General features: G+C 52.0%; 1 protein-coding gene across 1 annotated transcript; it reads right to left on the reverse strand.

Annotated features, from left to right (window-relative positions):
* Positions 1-356: 356 nt before the first annotated feature.
* LOC148838929 (uncharacterized) lies at positions 357-17,147 on the reverse strand. Its single transcript, XM_088928940.1, has 4 exons — positions 15,925-17,147; positions 9,323-9,378; positions 8,512-8,585; positions 357-5,722 (listed from the first exon to the last, which is right to left on the reverse strand). The coding sequence occupies exons 1-4, from the start codon at positions 16,749-16,751 to the stop codon at positions 4,415-4,417; spliced, it is 2,265 nt and encodes a 754-aa protein (XP_088785066.1). The 5' UTR covers positions 16,752-17,147; the 3' UTR covers positions 357-4,414.
* Between the last annotated feature and the right edge of the window lie 322 nt (positions 17,148-17,469).

Genomic DNA, 17,469 nt, shown 5'->3' on the forward strand with positions numbered 1-17,469 from the left:
GAGGCGCTTCTTTATACAAAGGGTTGTAGGAGAATGAAACGAGCTACCCAGGCATGTTGGTGGTGAAGCGGAGACCCTGTCTTCCTTTTGGAAAGGGCTGGATCAATTAGCTACTTATTACCAAATGGGTTTTATAGGCTGAATGGCTTCCTTTCGTTTTTAACAGTTCTTACACTCTATATACCGTATAGCAGAAAAAACCCCAACAAATTACAGATGACAGATTACAAATAGCAACATAAAAGATAGACAGATGACAGGTGGATATAGATAGCACTTAAAATAGTGCTATACCTGAATAAGTTTATAGTAGTATTATGAAACTCAAAGAAAGAAACAACATGTGAGCTCAGAAATTAGCTTCCAGACAAAATTGTGGTGGGTTTATTGTCTTCACACAAACACACAGTCATGAAATGGGCTCTGGCACTGCAGAGTCTTTTTAACACACAGCACATCCCAGCATGCTGAGGCCTGGGGAAAGCAGCAGGAAGGCTGCTCTGAAAAAAAAAACGCTCTGCTGGTTTGAATATCACGAGCGAGTCCTAAGCACCGTCTTGCATCGACGTTTTGAAAATACAGAAATAAAAACAACAAATAACTCAGATTCACAGCAAGAGTGGACAACACAGAGAGGGCTTCTCAGATTCACTGTGTCCCAGCAAACACAACAGAGACTGGAACTATCCTCTGTATTGTATCTATTTTAACAACCCAGAAACAGAATCCTCCACATTAAATTTCAAAGACATTTCACACCAGTATATATTCCTTTGTTTATTAAAATACTTGTATATATAAAGTAAGGAGACTATAGATAGTAGAAGTGATAAAAAGTGTAGCTTTTACATGTTTACCTTATAGCACAATCATTACAGCATCAGCAAGAATATGTCAGTTTCGTGAGAACCATGGCAGCCCACATGTAGCTTTGATCAGGAAATAAAACAAACTTTCCGAAGGCTGAGAGAAGCGTTTTTCATTGTGACGGCCTGAACATAGACCATTCACCTAAAACAAATCCAGTTTCTATCTTTGACACCAGCTTCTTGGCCAAACTCTAATGCCTAACCCACACTGCCTCCCTCTCTCTCTCCCAGTGCCTCAGCTCTAACCACTAGCCCACACTGCCTCCCTCTCTCTCTCCCAGTGCTTCAGCTCTAACCACTAGCCCACACTGCCTCTCTCTCTCCTAGTGCCTCAGCTCTAACAAATAGCCCACACTGCCTCCCTGTCTCTCTCCCAGTGCCTCGGCTCTAACCTCCACAATTAACTACAAGGAGAATCTGTGTCCCTTCCCTGTTGCTGAGCTCTATACACACTAGACTGAGGCTGATGCAGGTGTACTGTTTCTCATCCCCTCAGCTCTGATCACTAGATGTCATTGACACTGACATTTGCTAACTTTACGCTGTAAAGCTACTGTCTCTTCATCCCTCTGTTTCTATCTAGGAAGGCACTCTGCTTCTCCGATTTATGGCTCATGCATGGAGTGCAGTCTTCACTTCAGCTGCACGACTAAGGAAGACACCCCTGGCTCTGGCACTGCAGAGTCTTTTTAACACACAGCACATCCCAGCATGCTGAGGCCCGGGGAAAGCAGCAGGAAGGCTGCTCTGAAAAAAAAAAACGCTCTGCTGGTTTGAATATCACGAGCGAGTCTTGAGCACCGTCTTGCATCGACGTTTTGAAAATCCCAGAAATAAAAAACGCTAAATAGCTCGGATGTGCAGCACGATCGGGAACAGGAAGTGGTGTGAAGTCGGGGCTAGAGAAGACGTGTGCTCAGGCCTTTTAAGACGAGGGGGCTGGTCTGCACACGAGCCTGTGAAGACCACGCCCCGGGGAAGGCTGTGAACGGACAGGAGCCGTGGAAAGGAAAGGGTTAAGCGATCCAGCTCATTCTCTTGAACGGGCTGTGTCCTCTGCTGGAAAGGCTCTTTCTCACGGTGGCGTCTGCTCCTCGCTGAGCGCAGCAAACACCGAGACTGCTGTTGCTGGCAAACTTTGAATTTCAGATGAAAAACACTGTGCCAGGAGTAATGACTCAAAGTGGAAATCACCAGTATGCTTACATCTGAGGACACAAATATTGGCCTGTAAAACAGTGGGGCAACATGGAGGTGCAGTGGTCGGCATTGCTGCCTCTCAGCGCTGGAGCCCTGGGTTCGATTCCTGGGCTGCTGTCTGTGTGGAGTCTGCATGTTCTCCATGTGTTCACATTGGGTTTCCCCCCAGGTGCTCTCACAGGCCAGATACATACTGGTAGGTTAATTGGCTTCTGGGAAAGCTGGCCCTGGTGCACGTGTGTGCATGTCTGTATCTGTCCTGTGCTGGACTGGTGTCCAGGCTGTACCCTGCCTTGTGCCCAGTGCTTGCCGAGATAGACTCTGGCTCTCCCACAACGCCATACTGAATAAAGAGGTTAGAAAATAGATGGATGGATCTTAAAATAGTACACAGTTAACACATGTTGACTACCAACATTCATTCATTGGTGAATGAACATCTAATTCAGAGGTAGAGCTGACAATTACAGTTAATGTTTATTGCTGTTAAGACAGTACCTTGTTTCAGACACAGCCAGGCTGGAAGTGCTTGAAACATGCTGAAACATGCACATAAGTATTAAACGAAACCCTTGCTTGTCAGGCTGGCTCTCTCCTGCCCACAGCTGTCGTATTCGAGCAGTAACACTAGTATTACTGACCAGCCATCTATACGGAATTTCAGTGGGGTCTGTTTGAAAACGGATTCAAAAGTACTGGGGCAGCTTCAAAACTTCCTTCCTTTGCAAAATGATGGTGCACTGTTGCAAATGGTACTGCAGATGACGCAAAGATGTAGGAATGTCTCTAGGGAGCCCCTCCCTCAGCTTATGGGGGGGTGTGTGTTTCAGGCGAGAGCGGAGTTATTATAAACAATTCAGTGAACTGATCGGGCAATACAAAATACCTTCCCATGATGGCTGTGCTTTTCCATAGTGATTCTATACAGTTACATTCACTTTGCCAATAAAGAAGCCTAAGAGTACCTCCTTACTGTATGATCTAGTGTAGCACAGGACAGTACCACATTACAGGAGCACAAGGAAGTTTGTCACTTCTGTCCTGTACGTCAGGAGCTTTTGGCTGCTATTGCAAGGGCTGTCCTGTTAGGATTTACAAAGGACAGGAGAATGTGCTCATCTTCATCCAAGCTGCACTTTATAATGAGCACTGACCGAGCTACACTGCGATACACCACATAGGAGTCTGTTCCCTCTTCTTCAGGAGGGGAGTATTGGTTGGAAAACCACTGTGCTTAAAGTGATAGTCGAATCCAGGACCACAGTCCCATGGAGAATTTCTTTCCAGCCAGTTAATGGCAAGATAAACATGCCGTCAAGCCTCTGCAGCCTGTAGACACTGCAGAGGAGTAACAGGCTGTGACTGACGACACTCTCGGAAAGCTTTTGCCTGCTCCAGACAGATTTGAGACCTGCAGCGTGGAAGATACAGCAGACCCAAAAATCCAGCATTTTCTTTAGGTCCATAGTTTCCATAGATTAGTTTTTATATTTAACCTGCTACTGCACATCTCTTGTACCTTAGGATCATTTTCATAAGTGCCATGTGTAGAGTTTAGGGGTGACCGGGGTGCCCCATGGTCGAGCTCTGCACTCGAGGTAAAGGTGCAGGAGCAGGGGCTGAAGAAGAGCCCACCTGTACAGGGGTCAGGGCAGGGTCACTCAGACAGCCCCTGTACTACAGTAGGTATCAAGCAGAAGTCTTATCTAGGCCCATGCAGTATATCCTGGACAGGCCTTTAAAGATGCCTCATCAACTAAAATAAATGAGCGAACTGAGCATCGAAACCCAGCTTGATTACTCTGAGCGGATGCTGGTGATCTGCATTATTGTGTATGATTAGAGCTGTGACTTGATTTTTCTGTTGAACTGCTATGAGCAGTTACCACACTGATCGAGCAGAGTTGATCTTCCTCTGCAACATTTGTCAGGCTACTGTCATTTGACAATAAGGGGCAAGCTGCTGTCGCAATTAAACACCTGAGACCACGGTCCGTGTCCGAACCCTCTCGCACACACTTTAGGTAAATCCAATTTTTCTCGAAAAGAATCGAAAACTCTGATTTCCTGAAGCTGGCCATCAGCTGTAACTGTTAGCCACCCCAGTATTGCACCCCCCCTGCGGAAAGTACCACCCCAGACTTCCTGATCAGCAGAGCTGTTCTGCTTCCTGTCCCCTTAGGAGGCGAACACAAGTACAGCTACAGTAAGTGCTGTGGGCTACCTGCCACACAATTCTACACCCCGCCATTCAGTCAAGAGAGCACACAACACCACCCAACTTTGCTAAACTGCGCCTGTACTTGGAACAGAAAGGCGTGGACGCTGGACGCTGGACGCTGCGGTCAGAAGCAGAGGGACAGGAGGTACATGGCTATGAAGAGGAAGATGGTGGGATTGTTCAGACCTATTGCCAGGCAGGCGGCGAGCCCCAGGACAGACAAGGACTGGATGAAGGCCTGGTTCAGTCGCTCCTGGCTCTCTGTGTGCGGAGGCACCAGTCTCCACTGGGGGGCGCTCTGCTCTGTCCCTCTGGCCACCGGGCCTGTGCCTGGGCGCGCTGCGGGTTCCTCTGTTTCTCCATCGCCGTGGAGCTCCTGGTCCGCAGACTCTGCCATGCGCTGGTGCCCCTGCTGCCCCCTCGGCAGAGCGTCGGTCAGGGCCTCTGCCAGCGGACCCACCTGCTGCCTGGCTCTTTCCACAGAGAGGGGACACGCTGCAAGACCGGGGGAGCCCCCTGTGGGGTCCCCCAGACCTGCTGCACCGGCGTGCTCCTCTGGGACCCGTGCCGTGTTCGCCCCTGGCAGGTGGGGCGTCAGCGCGGAGGGGAGCCCAGTCGCTGGCTCTGCCAGGCCCGCGTGCTGCTCTCCGGTGGGGCCTGGTCGGGTGACACCAGGGGGGTGCCACGGGCAGGAGGGCAGCACGCCTGGCACCTCCTCCCCTCTGGCGTGAAGAGACTCCCCCGCTGGGCGTCCGCCGTCCTCCCAGGCCGCGCCGCAGCCGGAGTCCAGCAGGGGGCAGCGGGGCGCCCGCTGGCCCTCCTCTCCGGCGCTCTGCGGCTGCGCTGCCCTCCCGCGGCTCCTCTCTCCCCTCGAGGCCTCGAGGATTTCCGCCACGAGACCTAGCTCCTGCTCCAGGGGGAGACCGCGGGGATCAGGCGCCTTCCCCTGAAAGCGCCCCTCTTGCCCTTCACCTGTGGCCTCTGACTTGGGGTCCACGGGAATGTGGGGTGTCATCTCGGGGTTCGCCAGCAGAGGCGACTTGGCTGGGTCTGCATGGGGGCTCATGACTGCGGGTTTGGGGTGAGTGACCCCAGTCTCCCCCATGGCCTGGGAGAGGACGTCCTGCACAGGCTGGCCGGCGACTCCCAGACTGGCCGTGAGCTCTTTCACTGCGCAGGGGGACCAGGGGTCCCTCTCAAGGCGCCCTTCAGGATTGCGGGGTGTCTGTGCAGTAGGGGTCACTGTCACGGCCAAAGCTATGACTGTGTGGGGTGGAAGGGGGATCTCGGGGCTCTCTGATGACACCCAGTTCTCCCCGCAGGCGGGTGCTGATGGGAGCTGGGGGCTCTTCAGAGACGGAGTCACCTCTGTGAAAGCTGAATGGGGGTCTATGCTGAACTCGGGTGAAAGGCTGGGCTTAGACTTTGTGACCTGTGGGTGTAAACATGAAAAATGCTCTGGTTAAATACGCAAACAGGTTCTGCTTTGAGAAGCGTGAAAAGACTCTGAACTCCATAGTGAGAAATGGCGACAGGAGGCTGGGTAGATTAGTACAGATGCTTGGTTATTTGAGATATTATTAAGAACCACATTGTGGCTTCAACCACTTTCTGCAGTGTTTGCATGTGTCCTTGTTTGTGCCTGTGTTTGCAATTCCCAGTATAACCAGAAGCTGTTCTGAGACGGAGCAGGAGTGTTGCCAGTTTCCTTTCCCTGGTCGTACCTCTGTGTACTGTGAGCAGTGCAGGACAGGGGAGTCCTGACACTGGCTCCTCCACACCCATGAGTCAGACCTGACCAAATTCCCAGATTTCCGTGAAAAACAGATTCCTTTCAGCACGTTAGCCAAGCTGCCCTTTTTAAAACCTCACATCTGTGCATCATGGTGCAGGTGGGCACGTGCTCATCTCTGCCTCGGATATCAAGCTACTGGCACAAAAGGCTCACTGAGTCCACAGCTGAAGGCTTGGCGCTCTGGTGGGCTTGCCCTCGTTCCCATGGGCACCATCCCAGAGACCTGTGGCTGGAGCAGCAGTGTGAGCTGACCTGTGCAGAGCCGACTGGCACGTCCACCCCCAGCTCAGCCCTGTGTCTGTCAGCTGGGAGCGATCAACACAGCTGTGCTCTTCAGAGCCTCATGTCTCCACTGCATGGTGATGCTTCTTCAGGGCCGCCTGAATGCATGTGCCTGAGCTCCCAGCACACTCCGAGTCAAAACAAGGAAATGTGCAGCTACACACCAGGAGAGGTGTAAGGATGGACTCGTCAGAAGAATGTTCTGAGCTTTTCCAGCCCACCTTCTGCCTGGGCACAGCATTAACCCTGGGTGGTCTTTGTCATTTTCAGGTCGGCATCAATGTGCAGAAGTCTCTCTGGGAAGCTGGGCATGCTCACGAAACGACCGTGTCCAATCTGCACGATGCCGGGCAGCCCATACACCTCTTGACCCCTGTCAGGCACACACCTGTGACCATTCATGTGTTAGAACCCATTCCCTGCACTGGAGGGGGTCAAGGGTCAACCTTGGCTGTTAGTAAAGCTGCAACAAACTGGTCTGCAGTCTTTAAGGGTTATTTTTTTCTGCTCAGACAGAATTTGCACTCAATGCTAATAACTAAGAGGTACAGCACACATGCAAGGTTATTTTGTGTATACGTTAGTCAGACTTCCAAATTTCCCGTTAAATATGTTACGTTTGGCAAGTTATTTGGGATCATTCAAGACATGAATTAGGGAAAAGGTGGCTCTTTCATTCCAGGTTCCTGCCCTAAATAGTTAAATAGTTAATTAAGCCTGGTCCTGCACTTCAAGTGCCTGACACACTTATTGCAGAATGCACGTGGGTGTGTATTTGCCCTGAACAGCAGAGTGGAATGACCCAAGATGGTGAAACACTGTAAACTCGCATGGGACAAAACAGGACCGTGTGATGACTTTACACCAAGAAAAGACAAAAGAAGTTGGAATGTTATTGAAATGGCAAGCAGGCAGAAAGCAAGCGAACGTTACCTAAATTGTTGCTGAAGCTTCAATGAGCTGTGATCAACAGAAAACATGACATTAGACAAGCAGCCAGGGACACAACTGCAGTGAAACGGCATTAATAAAAGATGTGGTCTTTTTGAGAAAGAAGGCTTTCAGTCCTTGTGAAATACAATGTGTTTTCCTTTTTTAAAACGTAGCATGGTACGTCCTTACACAGACCCTAGAGTACTGTCCCAAGTTATGAATTGCTGAGATCTGAGACTTCATCTCCTTGTTCGTCGAATCAGACATGTGAGGATCAAAAGCCCTGTTGGCTCTCACTGCTCATGAAGTCTTAATGAGTTCATTAGCACCAACGAACCTCTTAATAGAGAGTTTCCCTTGCCTGGTGCTTATGAACATAGTATTTTCTGGTTTTTGCCTAGTTACTTAACTGCCCCAGTAAAATTTAGAATGTTAGAATGACTACAGATGAGAGGAGACCAACTGGCCCATCTAGATCCCTGGGAATTCAGCAGCTGACTTCTAGAAAGATATTATCCTGCCCTCGTGTGAATGAAGCCAGAGTACCGGGTTCGAAACTTTCAAGATATAGCTTAACAAACTTTCTTAGCTGTCTCTGCACTTCCACAGATAACTGGACATCTCTCCCAGAGAGCTGAGCTTGACCAGAGACCGGAGGGTCAGTCAGGACCGACCTGGGGCTCTGCCACAGGTGTAACCTGAATCAGGGTCCCACCAAGCAGACTGGAAGTATGAGGCACAGGTCACCCCCTCAGTGCTGGCGCTGCAACAGTTTTTTGCTCATGAGAACAGTAGCTGTGCCCACATCAGGGAGGGGGCAGGCCTGTCAATTCTCCAGATGTTAATGGTCCCTTCGCAGGGAAAACAGTCTGCATCACTAAACCCGTTACAAATGAACCTCATGCACTCAGACTTCAACACACAGCAGTAAAGTATCCTGGTCCTGGAGAAGCAGAGCAGCAGGCGGCCAATGACTGACATCCTGAGACAGTGAGGAGAGCAGTCCTGCTCTGCACAGCCAGGACAGCAGTCCGAAGGAATGAGTAGGAGGTGTTTTGGATGAGTGTTGCCTACAGCTGTCTGAGGGAAAGGGTAATGATGTGTAAGAGGGATAAAGCACAGAGCGTTTTCTTTAAAGAAAAGGAGAAAGTAGGAGCTGCTGCCCTTTGGGTTTTTGTGGGGGTGGGCGCCCAAACCTCCAGCACACTCACCTCTATATCGATTTGGGGGTGAACAGGCACAGGTCGCAGCACGTCCGCCTCGCTCACTGCTCTCCGGGGGCTCTCTGGGGGAAAGAACACGCAGCAGTGAGACGGGGGTGTCCCCAGCTCGGCTCACTCCCTGCAGCTCGCGACAGCGAGAACTGCTGATGGGCGGCGAGCACAATGAGCTGGAAATTGTCTGGAAAGACATGGGAAACACGGGGAACATGGGAGCCCCCTCTGTACTCAGGGAGCTGAGGTTCCTACAGATACAGGACACTGCCCTTCCTTTGTGCAGGAGCAAAGTCCAGGCATCACCTACAATATTCAGACTGTACAGGTTTTACCAATTCAAGTATCTTCTACATCTGAAAGACATTAAATAACCTCACAATGTCAGTCAGAAGTGTTTCAGAAGTGAAGCTACAATAATTTAACATTTAATATTGTAACTCCTCACAGATGTGCTGCATGAATCACTCATTTTTTACCACATTAGCATGTTGACAATGAATTATACTCACACAATTAAATATACATTTCCTGGCCAAAACATTCTAACTCCAGGTGAGAACTGTACCTGTGCGGGGCCTCTCCTGCCTGAACCAGACACCCTGTACTCCAGCAGGTTTGGAAATACAGTGAAAAGCATAAGCACTGGAACAGTCCTGTGAAATTTCATTTTTGCTGTGTACTAACAAAATGTGTATTTCAGCTCAAAAGATAACGGTGAGGCCATAGTACAGAATGCCAGCTGGAAAATCTGAACAGCAAGAAACACTCCCATCAAATTCAGAAACAGACCCCAAAGTCCACTCACCCTGCTCCCGCCTCATCACAGCTTCCATGTGATCGTCTTCGCACTCCACTCCTGCTCTGGAAAGAAAAGGGAACACAGAGACCTCAGATCCACAGCTCACTGGGCCCGGGTCCATCCCCCTGTCCCCACACGGGCCTGCAGGTCCAACCCACTGTCCCCACACGGGCCTGCAAGTCTCACTTCAGGCCTGTGAGACCTGAGCACAGACGGTCTCTCTCAGCTCGATCAAACACACTTGAGTGCCCTGAAAGGTGCTGTGGGAGAGCAGGGAATTAAATTAATTAAGTAATGTTGTTGTGGGAGTGTAGTAAGGATATCCCAGGAGGTTTCTGGAAAGTTGCATTGGTTCAGGATGAGGCGGGATTTGCTTCATTGCAATATCAGTTGCATTAGAAGACAAAGCCTAACTGCAGTATGAAAGGCAGAGGGAACCGTGACATTTCTTTCCAATAAAGCTCTCTGCATTCTGTGGCATCAGGATTAAAAGAATTAATTAAGAGGAAGAAGTTACAGGAAATGATGAACAGCTCAAGCAACGACCTTTGAAGTGAGCTTAGTGATTTTAATGTGATTTGTGATACTGTGATTACTGTTCTCTATTGACAAAATAGCTTGCATTGTTAAGCGCCTTGGGGTGACCTTGTTGTGAAAGGCGCTATATAAAGATAAATTAAATTGATTTCCAGTGACGTACAGCGGATCGTGAAGGAGAAGTATAACAAAGGGCCTCTTTCACAGGTCTCCTCTGTCAGCAGACTTGTCCCGCTGGACCTGTCGCACCTCAGTCAGAGGTGTGGGGTCGTGTGACCACTGTTCACGGGAGTCAATACCCAGGGGAGACCAATCTCCCCTCCTGCCCTCCATGGCTCATGTGGTACTAGAACATGTACTGGACATCCTTCCAGGTCCAATCACATATACATGAAACAGATCTGAAATGAGGTTAAAATAAAATGAGGTTTCTTAACCCCAGCTGTGGGGTTACAATAGAGAGCAGCTGGAGGAGTGGGACGTCAGGGGCTGAGTGCTGTCTGTCTCTGCGCTCAGGGAAAGGGGGAGGGGGGGGCTTCCTATTGGAGTAAAACTCAGTCCTTCAGCCTGACATTTCCACGGCTTCACTAAGGAATCCGTCAGGAGCTCCCTGTCCTAGTTCGTCCTTCTGTGTAGGCAGTTGATTTATAGCGCTCTTCGGTCACATGAAGCTTCACGGTGATGAAGTGCTTTTTCCTTCCACTGGGCTGCTGCTTCAGTGTCAGTCAAGTCTTAACAACAGGTGGAGCACTAAAGCCTCTGGCAGGCTGAGCTCGCCTGGAGGGGGGGGGGTGAGGACAGCTCATGTTTGTCAAATAACTCTCTTGTCCACCAGGCTAGGAAAAGGCCAGGGGTCAAGCAGGGTTTGTCAAGTCCGTAGATCTCCTTAGCCAAGCTCTTATCTTGGGATTTGTTAGAAAAGCTGGCCAGGCCTGTGCAGAATGTAGGATTAGATTAGCCTCAGAGCTCTGCTGCCTTTTGACTGGGATTTTTGAGAACTCTGCTGGGGTTCAGCCTTCCAGGCAAAAGCAGCTAGGCCGAGCTACAGCACCATAAAAAACACCGAAGACACAGCAACACCGTATAGTAAGGCTCATCCTGGCAGACTGAGCAGGGGCCTTATACAAATACAGAAAGCTGATGCTGACGCACCAGGACAAACAGCTTTTCAGGGAGAGTCATATTGATGTTTTCATACTGCTGTTGGTATGCGAAGGCCTACACTGAGAGCTGAGGGTTCGAGCCGAAGAACAGGAAGAAAGCAAAACCTCCCATGGGCAAAAGGCAAATCACAATCACAACTAGTGACACAGGCCGTGCACAGCACAGAGCTCTTTACGCCAGCAGGCCGCACTAGTGACACAGGCCGTGCACAGCGCGGAGCTCTTTACGCCAGCAGGCCGCACTAGTGACACAGGCCGTGCACAGCGCGGAGCTCTTTACGCCAGCAGGCCGCACTAGTGACACAGGCCGTGCACAGCGCGGAGCTCTTTACGCCAGCAGGCCACACTAGTGACACAGGCTGTGCACAGCGCAGAGCTCTTTATGCCAGCAGGCCACACTAGTGACACGGGCCGTGCACAATGCATGTTCACAACAAGAACATCATTGAACCAAGAAAGAATCAACTACAAGGCAACAGAAACAACCACCCTGATTTCTCTCGGATTGAGATTGACATTATGGTTGTCTGTCCTGTTGCAACAGTTTTGGAGCACCTAAATATGCGTATACATATGTGGAGTTCTGTTTTTGTACATATTGATTATATAGCTTGCATCACATATAATTGTGGTGAACATGTTCCAATCTGCCCTTTCAGAAATAAATATCAAATCAGACATGCCCTAAGACTAAGAGGCTATAGATCAAGAATTAAATGCAAGAAAACTTTTAATAGAGTTCCAACTTTTAAATGATGTTTAACACAGCTGAAAGAGTCTCGGGGAGTGTACAAGAAAGCGTTTGCAAGGTCTGACTGCGGACGACCTCTGTGCACCTGCCTGTTGTCTATCCGCAGCTCCGGGCCTTTCTCACCGCGGAGGAGCAGGAGCCTATCCCAGCGAGCAGGGGCGTGAGGCAGGGTACGGTCTGGGGGGGACGCCAGTGCCTCGCTGGGCACACACACTGACACACACCACGGCCGAGTTTCCACAAACAAATTCACCTACTAGTACATCTCTGGACAAAGAGAAAACGGTAAGGAAATGACGGTCTAAGGACGACAGTTACACAGTTGTGTCGCTACTGTACCTACTAGATTTCTCAAACTGCAATCAGTTGCTCTTTAATAAGATCATCTGAAATCTCATATACATCTTTCTTGACCAAAGCATCAGGACATCAGAGCAGCAAAAAGGCTATTTGACCCACGGTGCTCAGTCGGGTCTGTCCCCTGGTGAGTACTGCCCCTGTTTGAAATCCTTTTCGACCCCCCCCCCCCCATAAGAGGAAATATTTGGAGAAACCAGTCAGGCCTGACCTGGAGAGGTGGGAGGAAGCTGGAGAACCTGGCAAAACCCCACATGAACACAGGGGCAACATGCAGACTCCTCACAGACAGGTGCCTAGTGGCCAGCATTAATCATGAAACATGAAACAGTTTCTTGCATGAAACTGTAAGAAAAGCTTTTTTTCTTATTTGTGTGCTGGGATGTGACACCCCCACTCTTTCAGGGTACTGTTCCCGGGATAGGACTGAGGGGAGCAAACCGCATCTCTCTGCAGGTCACAAAAACATATAATCAATACAAGACCTTTTAGGAGCTGCTGATGAAGAACAACGGACTGTTTCAGGTCTACTGGACTGGAATAATTTGCCACCTTTAGACAATGTGGAAAAGCAATGATGCAATGGCCTCATCTATAATATTGTCAATAACTTTAGTTACCATGTGATAAAAACGATATTGCATCTCTGGAATCAGAAAAGAGCAACCAGATCCACTCTCAGGTATACAGGAATGCCCAACAGCGACAGGACAAAGTAGCTGCGACACTTTGGTCTCGAACAGAGACGACTACGAGGCGACCCGATACGAGTATTTAAAACCCTTAAACACACGAACCAGGGGCTACAGGTAGAAACTACAGGAAAGTGTGTTTAAAACTGAGAGCAGGAGGCAGGGGGGTGCGGGAGTCTGGAACAAACCGCCCAGTCACGGGGCTGAAGCCGATACTCGGGCAGCGCGGCTGGATGAGCTCATCAGCAGAGCTCGCTGATCAATCACCCCCCCGCCCGCAGCCGCTCTCCCGCGGTCGATGCGACACAGCTCGTCTTTCTGCTCGGCTCCGGAGGGCCAGGACCTGCAGCAGGTTCCATGCAGGAAAGGTTACTGCGCCACAAAGGTCGGGGTGAAGCCGTCCCAGCGCGGCTATTTTCAGCAGCGGGGAGGGGCACGCTGTCAGCTCCTGGATGTGTGAAAGGGCAAACGTAAATCTCTCTGGGGCGGATTGCCCTCCGGAGTTCTTGGACAGAGAGGGCACACGGTCAGCTAAGAACTACGAAACAGCATTTTAACACCGGAATGGAGGACAGGGGGCGCACACTTCTAAGCGAGGCAACTGGAAATACGTCTGCCTCCCGAAAACAGTTCGGTTTAACGGTTCCGGCCGTTTACACGCTGTAGACCCCTTGCCTGGACTTCTGAATTCGAGGCACACGGCCTCTTCCCGTTTAGTTTGCTTTAAATTTTGAGCTGGCATAGGAAAAGCAAAACCTATATTAACATAAAACACCAATAAGCATTTTCCCGAGAGTCACATCTTTCTTTTTACACTTGAACGGCCCGTGTTCTCACAGGTGCAGCTGGCAGCTGTTACAGAAAGACACAGGTGTGTCTCGAGTCGTGGGCGTTGACGAGAGAAACACAACGCACTGTCCGTCAGAGGAAAGCCGAGTTTGTGAAAGCTGGGCAACTGTCCGTCTGACCGTTTCAGTGATGTAACACTCAGCCTCTTACAGAAACCGATGTAGAAATTGTTTTCTCCTTATGAAAGATCACAAGGTTGTGCAATGTGACCCATCAGTTTACAACACAAGAATTTTGCTATTTCCACCGTGGAATTCTACATTCTTTCACATTTTATTTCTGTGAATCAAACTGCCATGCCTCCTGGCAGTTTCCTGTCTGTAAAACACTGAATCGTGCAGGAGCTGTGAAACGCTGCTGCAAGCCCAAGGCCTTTGCCTGTCGGCTCCAGGACGTAGCCTGCCCTTGACTTCAGCAGGGAAGTGTGCAAAGTCACACCGAGGCACGACAGCTTGGGAATGAAGGTGCAGACAGCTTACAAATTCCCTCTCCTCTCTCATCTTGTGTTTATGGACCTCAGGCGGGGCTCCTGAAATACCTCCATGAATTGTGTGTGAGGCTGACTGTCAGCCCTGTTTGTGGGTGCTGGGTTCAGCTGCAGACTGAGGCACCTTCTGCGTGGTGCTTGCGTGCTCCTGTGGGCGCCTACCATCTCCCGCAGACCTGCTGGCAGGGATAATGGCCGTCTCTAAACTGGGCTTCGTGCTGAAGTCGTTGGAAACAGTGTCCTCGAAGTCGGGCATTTCGTACGCTGAGGGCTGACGCACAAACACGTTAAACAAGAGTCTCCTTCAGCAGCCACCCTGGAGCAGCAGTGCCCAACTGGACAGAGAGCCCGCGGACACAGCGTTCCTGCAGCAGTCCAGGTGAAATTACATCCTTTTGCCTCAAATTATCTGCTTTCCGAGCACAGATGGATGGAATATATTTTAATCACAGATAGAGTGTATATATGTAGATGATATAGCTGCAGTTACTACAGAGATGGGTGGCACGGTGGCACAGCAGTTCGCATTGCTGCCACATGGTACTGGTACTGAGGTCCTGGGTTCAATTCCAGACCCAGGAATCAGACACAGTGTCGTGTGGAGTTTGCATGTTCTCCCTGTGTTAATGCAGGTTTCCTCCCACAGTCCAAAGACAGGCTGGTGGGTTATTTCGCTTCTGGGAAATTTGACCCCGGTGCGAGTGTGTGTGTCCTGTGATGGACTGGTGTCCTGTCCAGGGTGTACCCTGCCTTGTTCTCATTGCCTGCTATATGGGCTATATATAGATAGGCTCTGGCTCTCCTGTGACCTCCAATAGGAAGAAGCACTGAGAGAATGCGTGGATTGGGGTGGAGACTCAACATTAACTGACTGCCCCTAAACTTTAATTCATGAATTTGACAATGTGGCTACTTGTGCGCATGCGGTGTGTTTTGAACAGTGTTGAACGAGCTTCAGTCTGAAGCGGTGCTGGCGGGAGTAGCTGAAATGCGTCTGTCCGGGTCTGTGGTTCCGTCTCGGGCTGCAGGGCCTGGTACCGAGGTCACGCGCGGTGCGGGTCGGACACCGAGGGCAGCAAACCGTCCGTGACGTCACAGCCAATAAAATCACCCTCCCCCCCCCCCCAAAACCCCCCTCCAGACACACAGGCGGGTTCTGTCCGCACTGCTGACACCAGAGGCGCATCTTGCTGCACTTTCAGTAGCAGCAGCAGGAGCTGCAGCGGGACCCCGGGTCCCGAGACACCGACAAGACCCCCACAGCTGAGCTGCTAAAGCAGACGATAAACCTCACCCTCCCCCCCGCGTGTTCAAAACACAGCAGCGTGCACGAACTGCCCTGCACCTGCAGTCTCCGCATCCGCTCATACCGGGAGCTCTCCCCCCTTCCTCTCCACCTGCGGGCGAGGCAGGTGCTCACGCAGCGCAAACGCCTTCGAACAGCGACTCCGCGACCTTCGCGTTTATCAGAGTAAGAATCAGGCGGGCCTCGCCTGGGCCGAGGGTACTTCACCAGTAACTTTATCTACTCCTTCTCCTCGGTCATGCCCAGACAAAACCGGGATGGGCTCAGGCTGGTAACTCTAGGAAGAGCACAATGAATATTTACGCATCTTACTGGTTGAGTGATTTACAAGTCCCAGTGGGACCCACTGTAAACATCCTTTAGGTGCCCATTAATTCGCTAATGCAATTCTGTTCATCGCGCCTCGATTCAAGCCCCGTGCTCTCCGCTGGTTGGCGGGGGGGCGACCCCACGGGGCGACACTCACCTGCTTCTCCGAGACGGGGCTTTCAGGATGCCCCGGGGCCGCCTCTCTCCAGCGCCCCGGCCGGGCTCCGGGGAAGCGCCCGTCTCCGAGACCCTGAGCTCGGCCGCGTAGTTCACCCCCTGGTTGTTCGCCCAGTAGACGCCCGCCGGCGTCTCGTACCGCACCACGAACTCCAGGCGGGCGCCGTCGAAGAGGAAGGGCGCAGCGAAGGCCAGCTGGAAGGAGAAGCGGTCGGTTTCCCCGTCGCAGGAGCCCGGCGCGTAGTCGGCGACGTGGTCGAAGAAGGTCTTCCAGCCGTCCATGGTGCAGCGCACGTACACGGACTTGTGGTAGGACACGTTTAGGACGCGCACGACCCCCCGCAGCGCGAGGGGCTCGTCTTCCACGGCGGACACGCTCTCCACTTCCACTTTGCGCGCCCGCAGGGCTTCCAGCAGCTCGGAGGCGGCGGGGCAGCTGAAGGCGGGGCAGACCCGGCAGCTCGGGGCGGCGGGGCGGCCTTCGTCCCCCTCCTCCTCGTCTTCCTCTCCGCCGCCGCCCGAGCCGCCGTCTTCGTCCGAGTCGAAGCGGGCGAAGCGCCGGACCTCCACCAGCTCCTGCCCCGCGGCGTCCGCGAAGGACACGCGTCTGCTCAGCGAGGGCTGGCGCGTCCGCAGGTAGTCCGCCGTCTCGTCGAAGACGGACATGCCGCGCTTCCTGGGCACCGGCGAGGACCGGGGCAGCAGGCGGGAGCGCAGAGCCGCCTCCTCGTCGTCCTCCTCCTCCTCCGCCGCCGCCGTCGCCGTCTCCGGGATGGTCAGGAACGACGAGCTCCTTCCGTTAGACATGCCGGTGGAGGCGAGGTCCCCGGCTCTTCCTCCGCGAAGCCCCCTGGTCAGGCTGCGACCCAGAGGCGCGCGGGTCTCCGCATGGGCACGCGGGCCGGTCGAGCAGCTCGTGAGCGAGCCGGACAGCGAGGTCGGGGGCAGCGGCTCGCGCCGGCGGACCCCCCCAGCGGCAGATAAAAACGGGGGCTTCTAAATTTAGCCCGAGGCGCTGGCGTTTCCCAGCTGGGCGGAACAACAACACAACAACAACAAAAACAAAAACAAAAAAAAAAACTGGCACGAATTCAACGCGTCTTGTTTATTCCTTCATCTCTGGGTCTCTCGCCCTCGCTTGATGAAAAGAAAAGCCGAGCTACATCCCCCTGCCAGTCGCCCCGTCTCGCTTCCTGACGGTCTGATTGGGGGAGAGGCGGCGCTCTCCTCACCGGGAGAAACCGCAAGCCACAGTTCCCTCGGCTCTGACGTCGGAGCGGTTCCCGGCGCTGCAAGTTCACCGGCGATGATCCACTTCCTTCCACAGCCTCACAAAATAAAAGATGGTCTCCCGAGCCGCAGGGCGCGTTTCTGAAACCCGTTTTCCTCCCTGTCGGACAAGCGCGTTAATAAACGCTGAAGGGCACGCAAGGGCAGCGCGGCCGAGGACAGGGGAGACGAGCGCTGGTGCAAACGCGCCTGTCAGTCACTCGCTGGAGAGGAGCCGTCTGCTGCGCACAGGGTC

Source organism: Atractosteus spatula, chromosome 2 (assembly GCF_055471065.1).
Source record: "Atractosteus spatula isolate fAtrSpa1 chromosome 2, fAtrSpa1.hap1, whole genome shotgun sequence".
NCBI classification, from domain to species: domain Eukaryota; kingdom Metazoa; phylum Chordata; class Actinopteri; order Semionotiformes; family Lepisosteidae; genus Atractosteus; species Atractosteus spatula.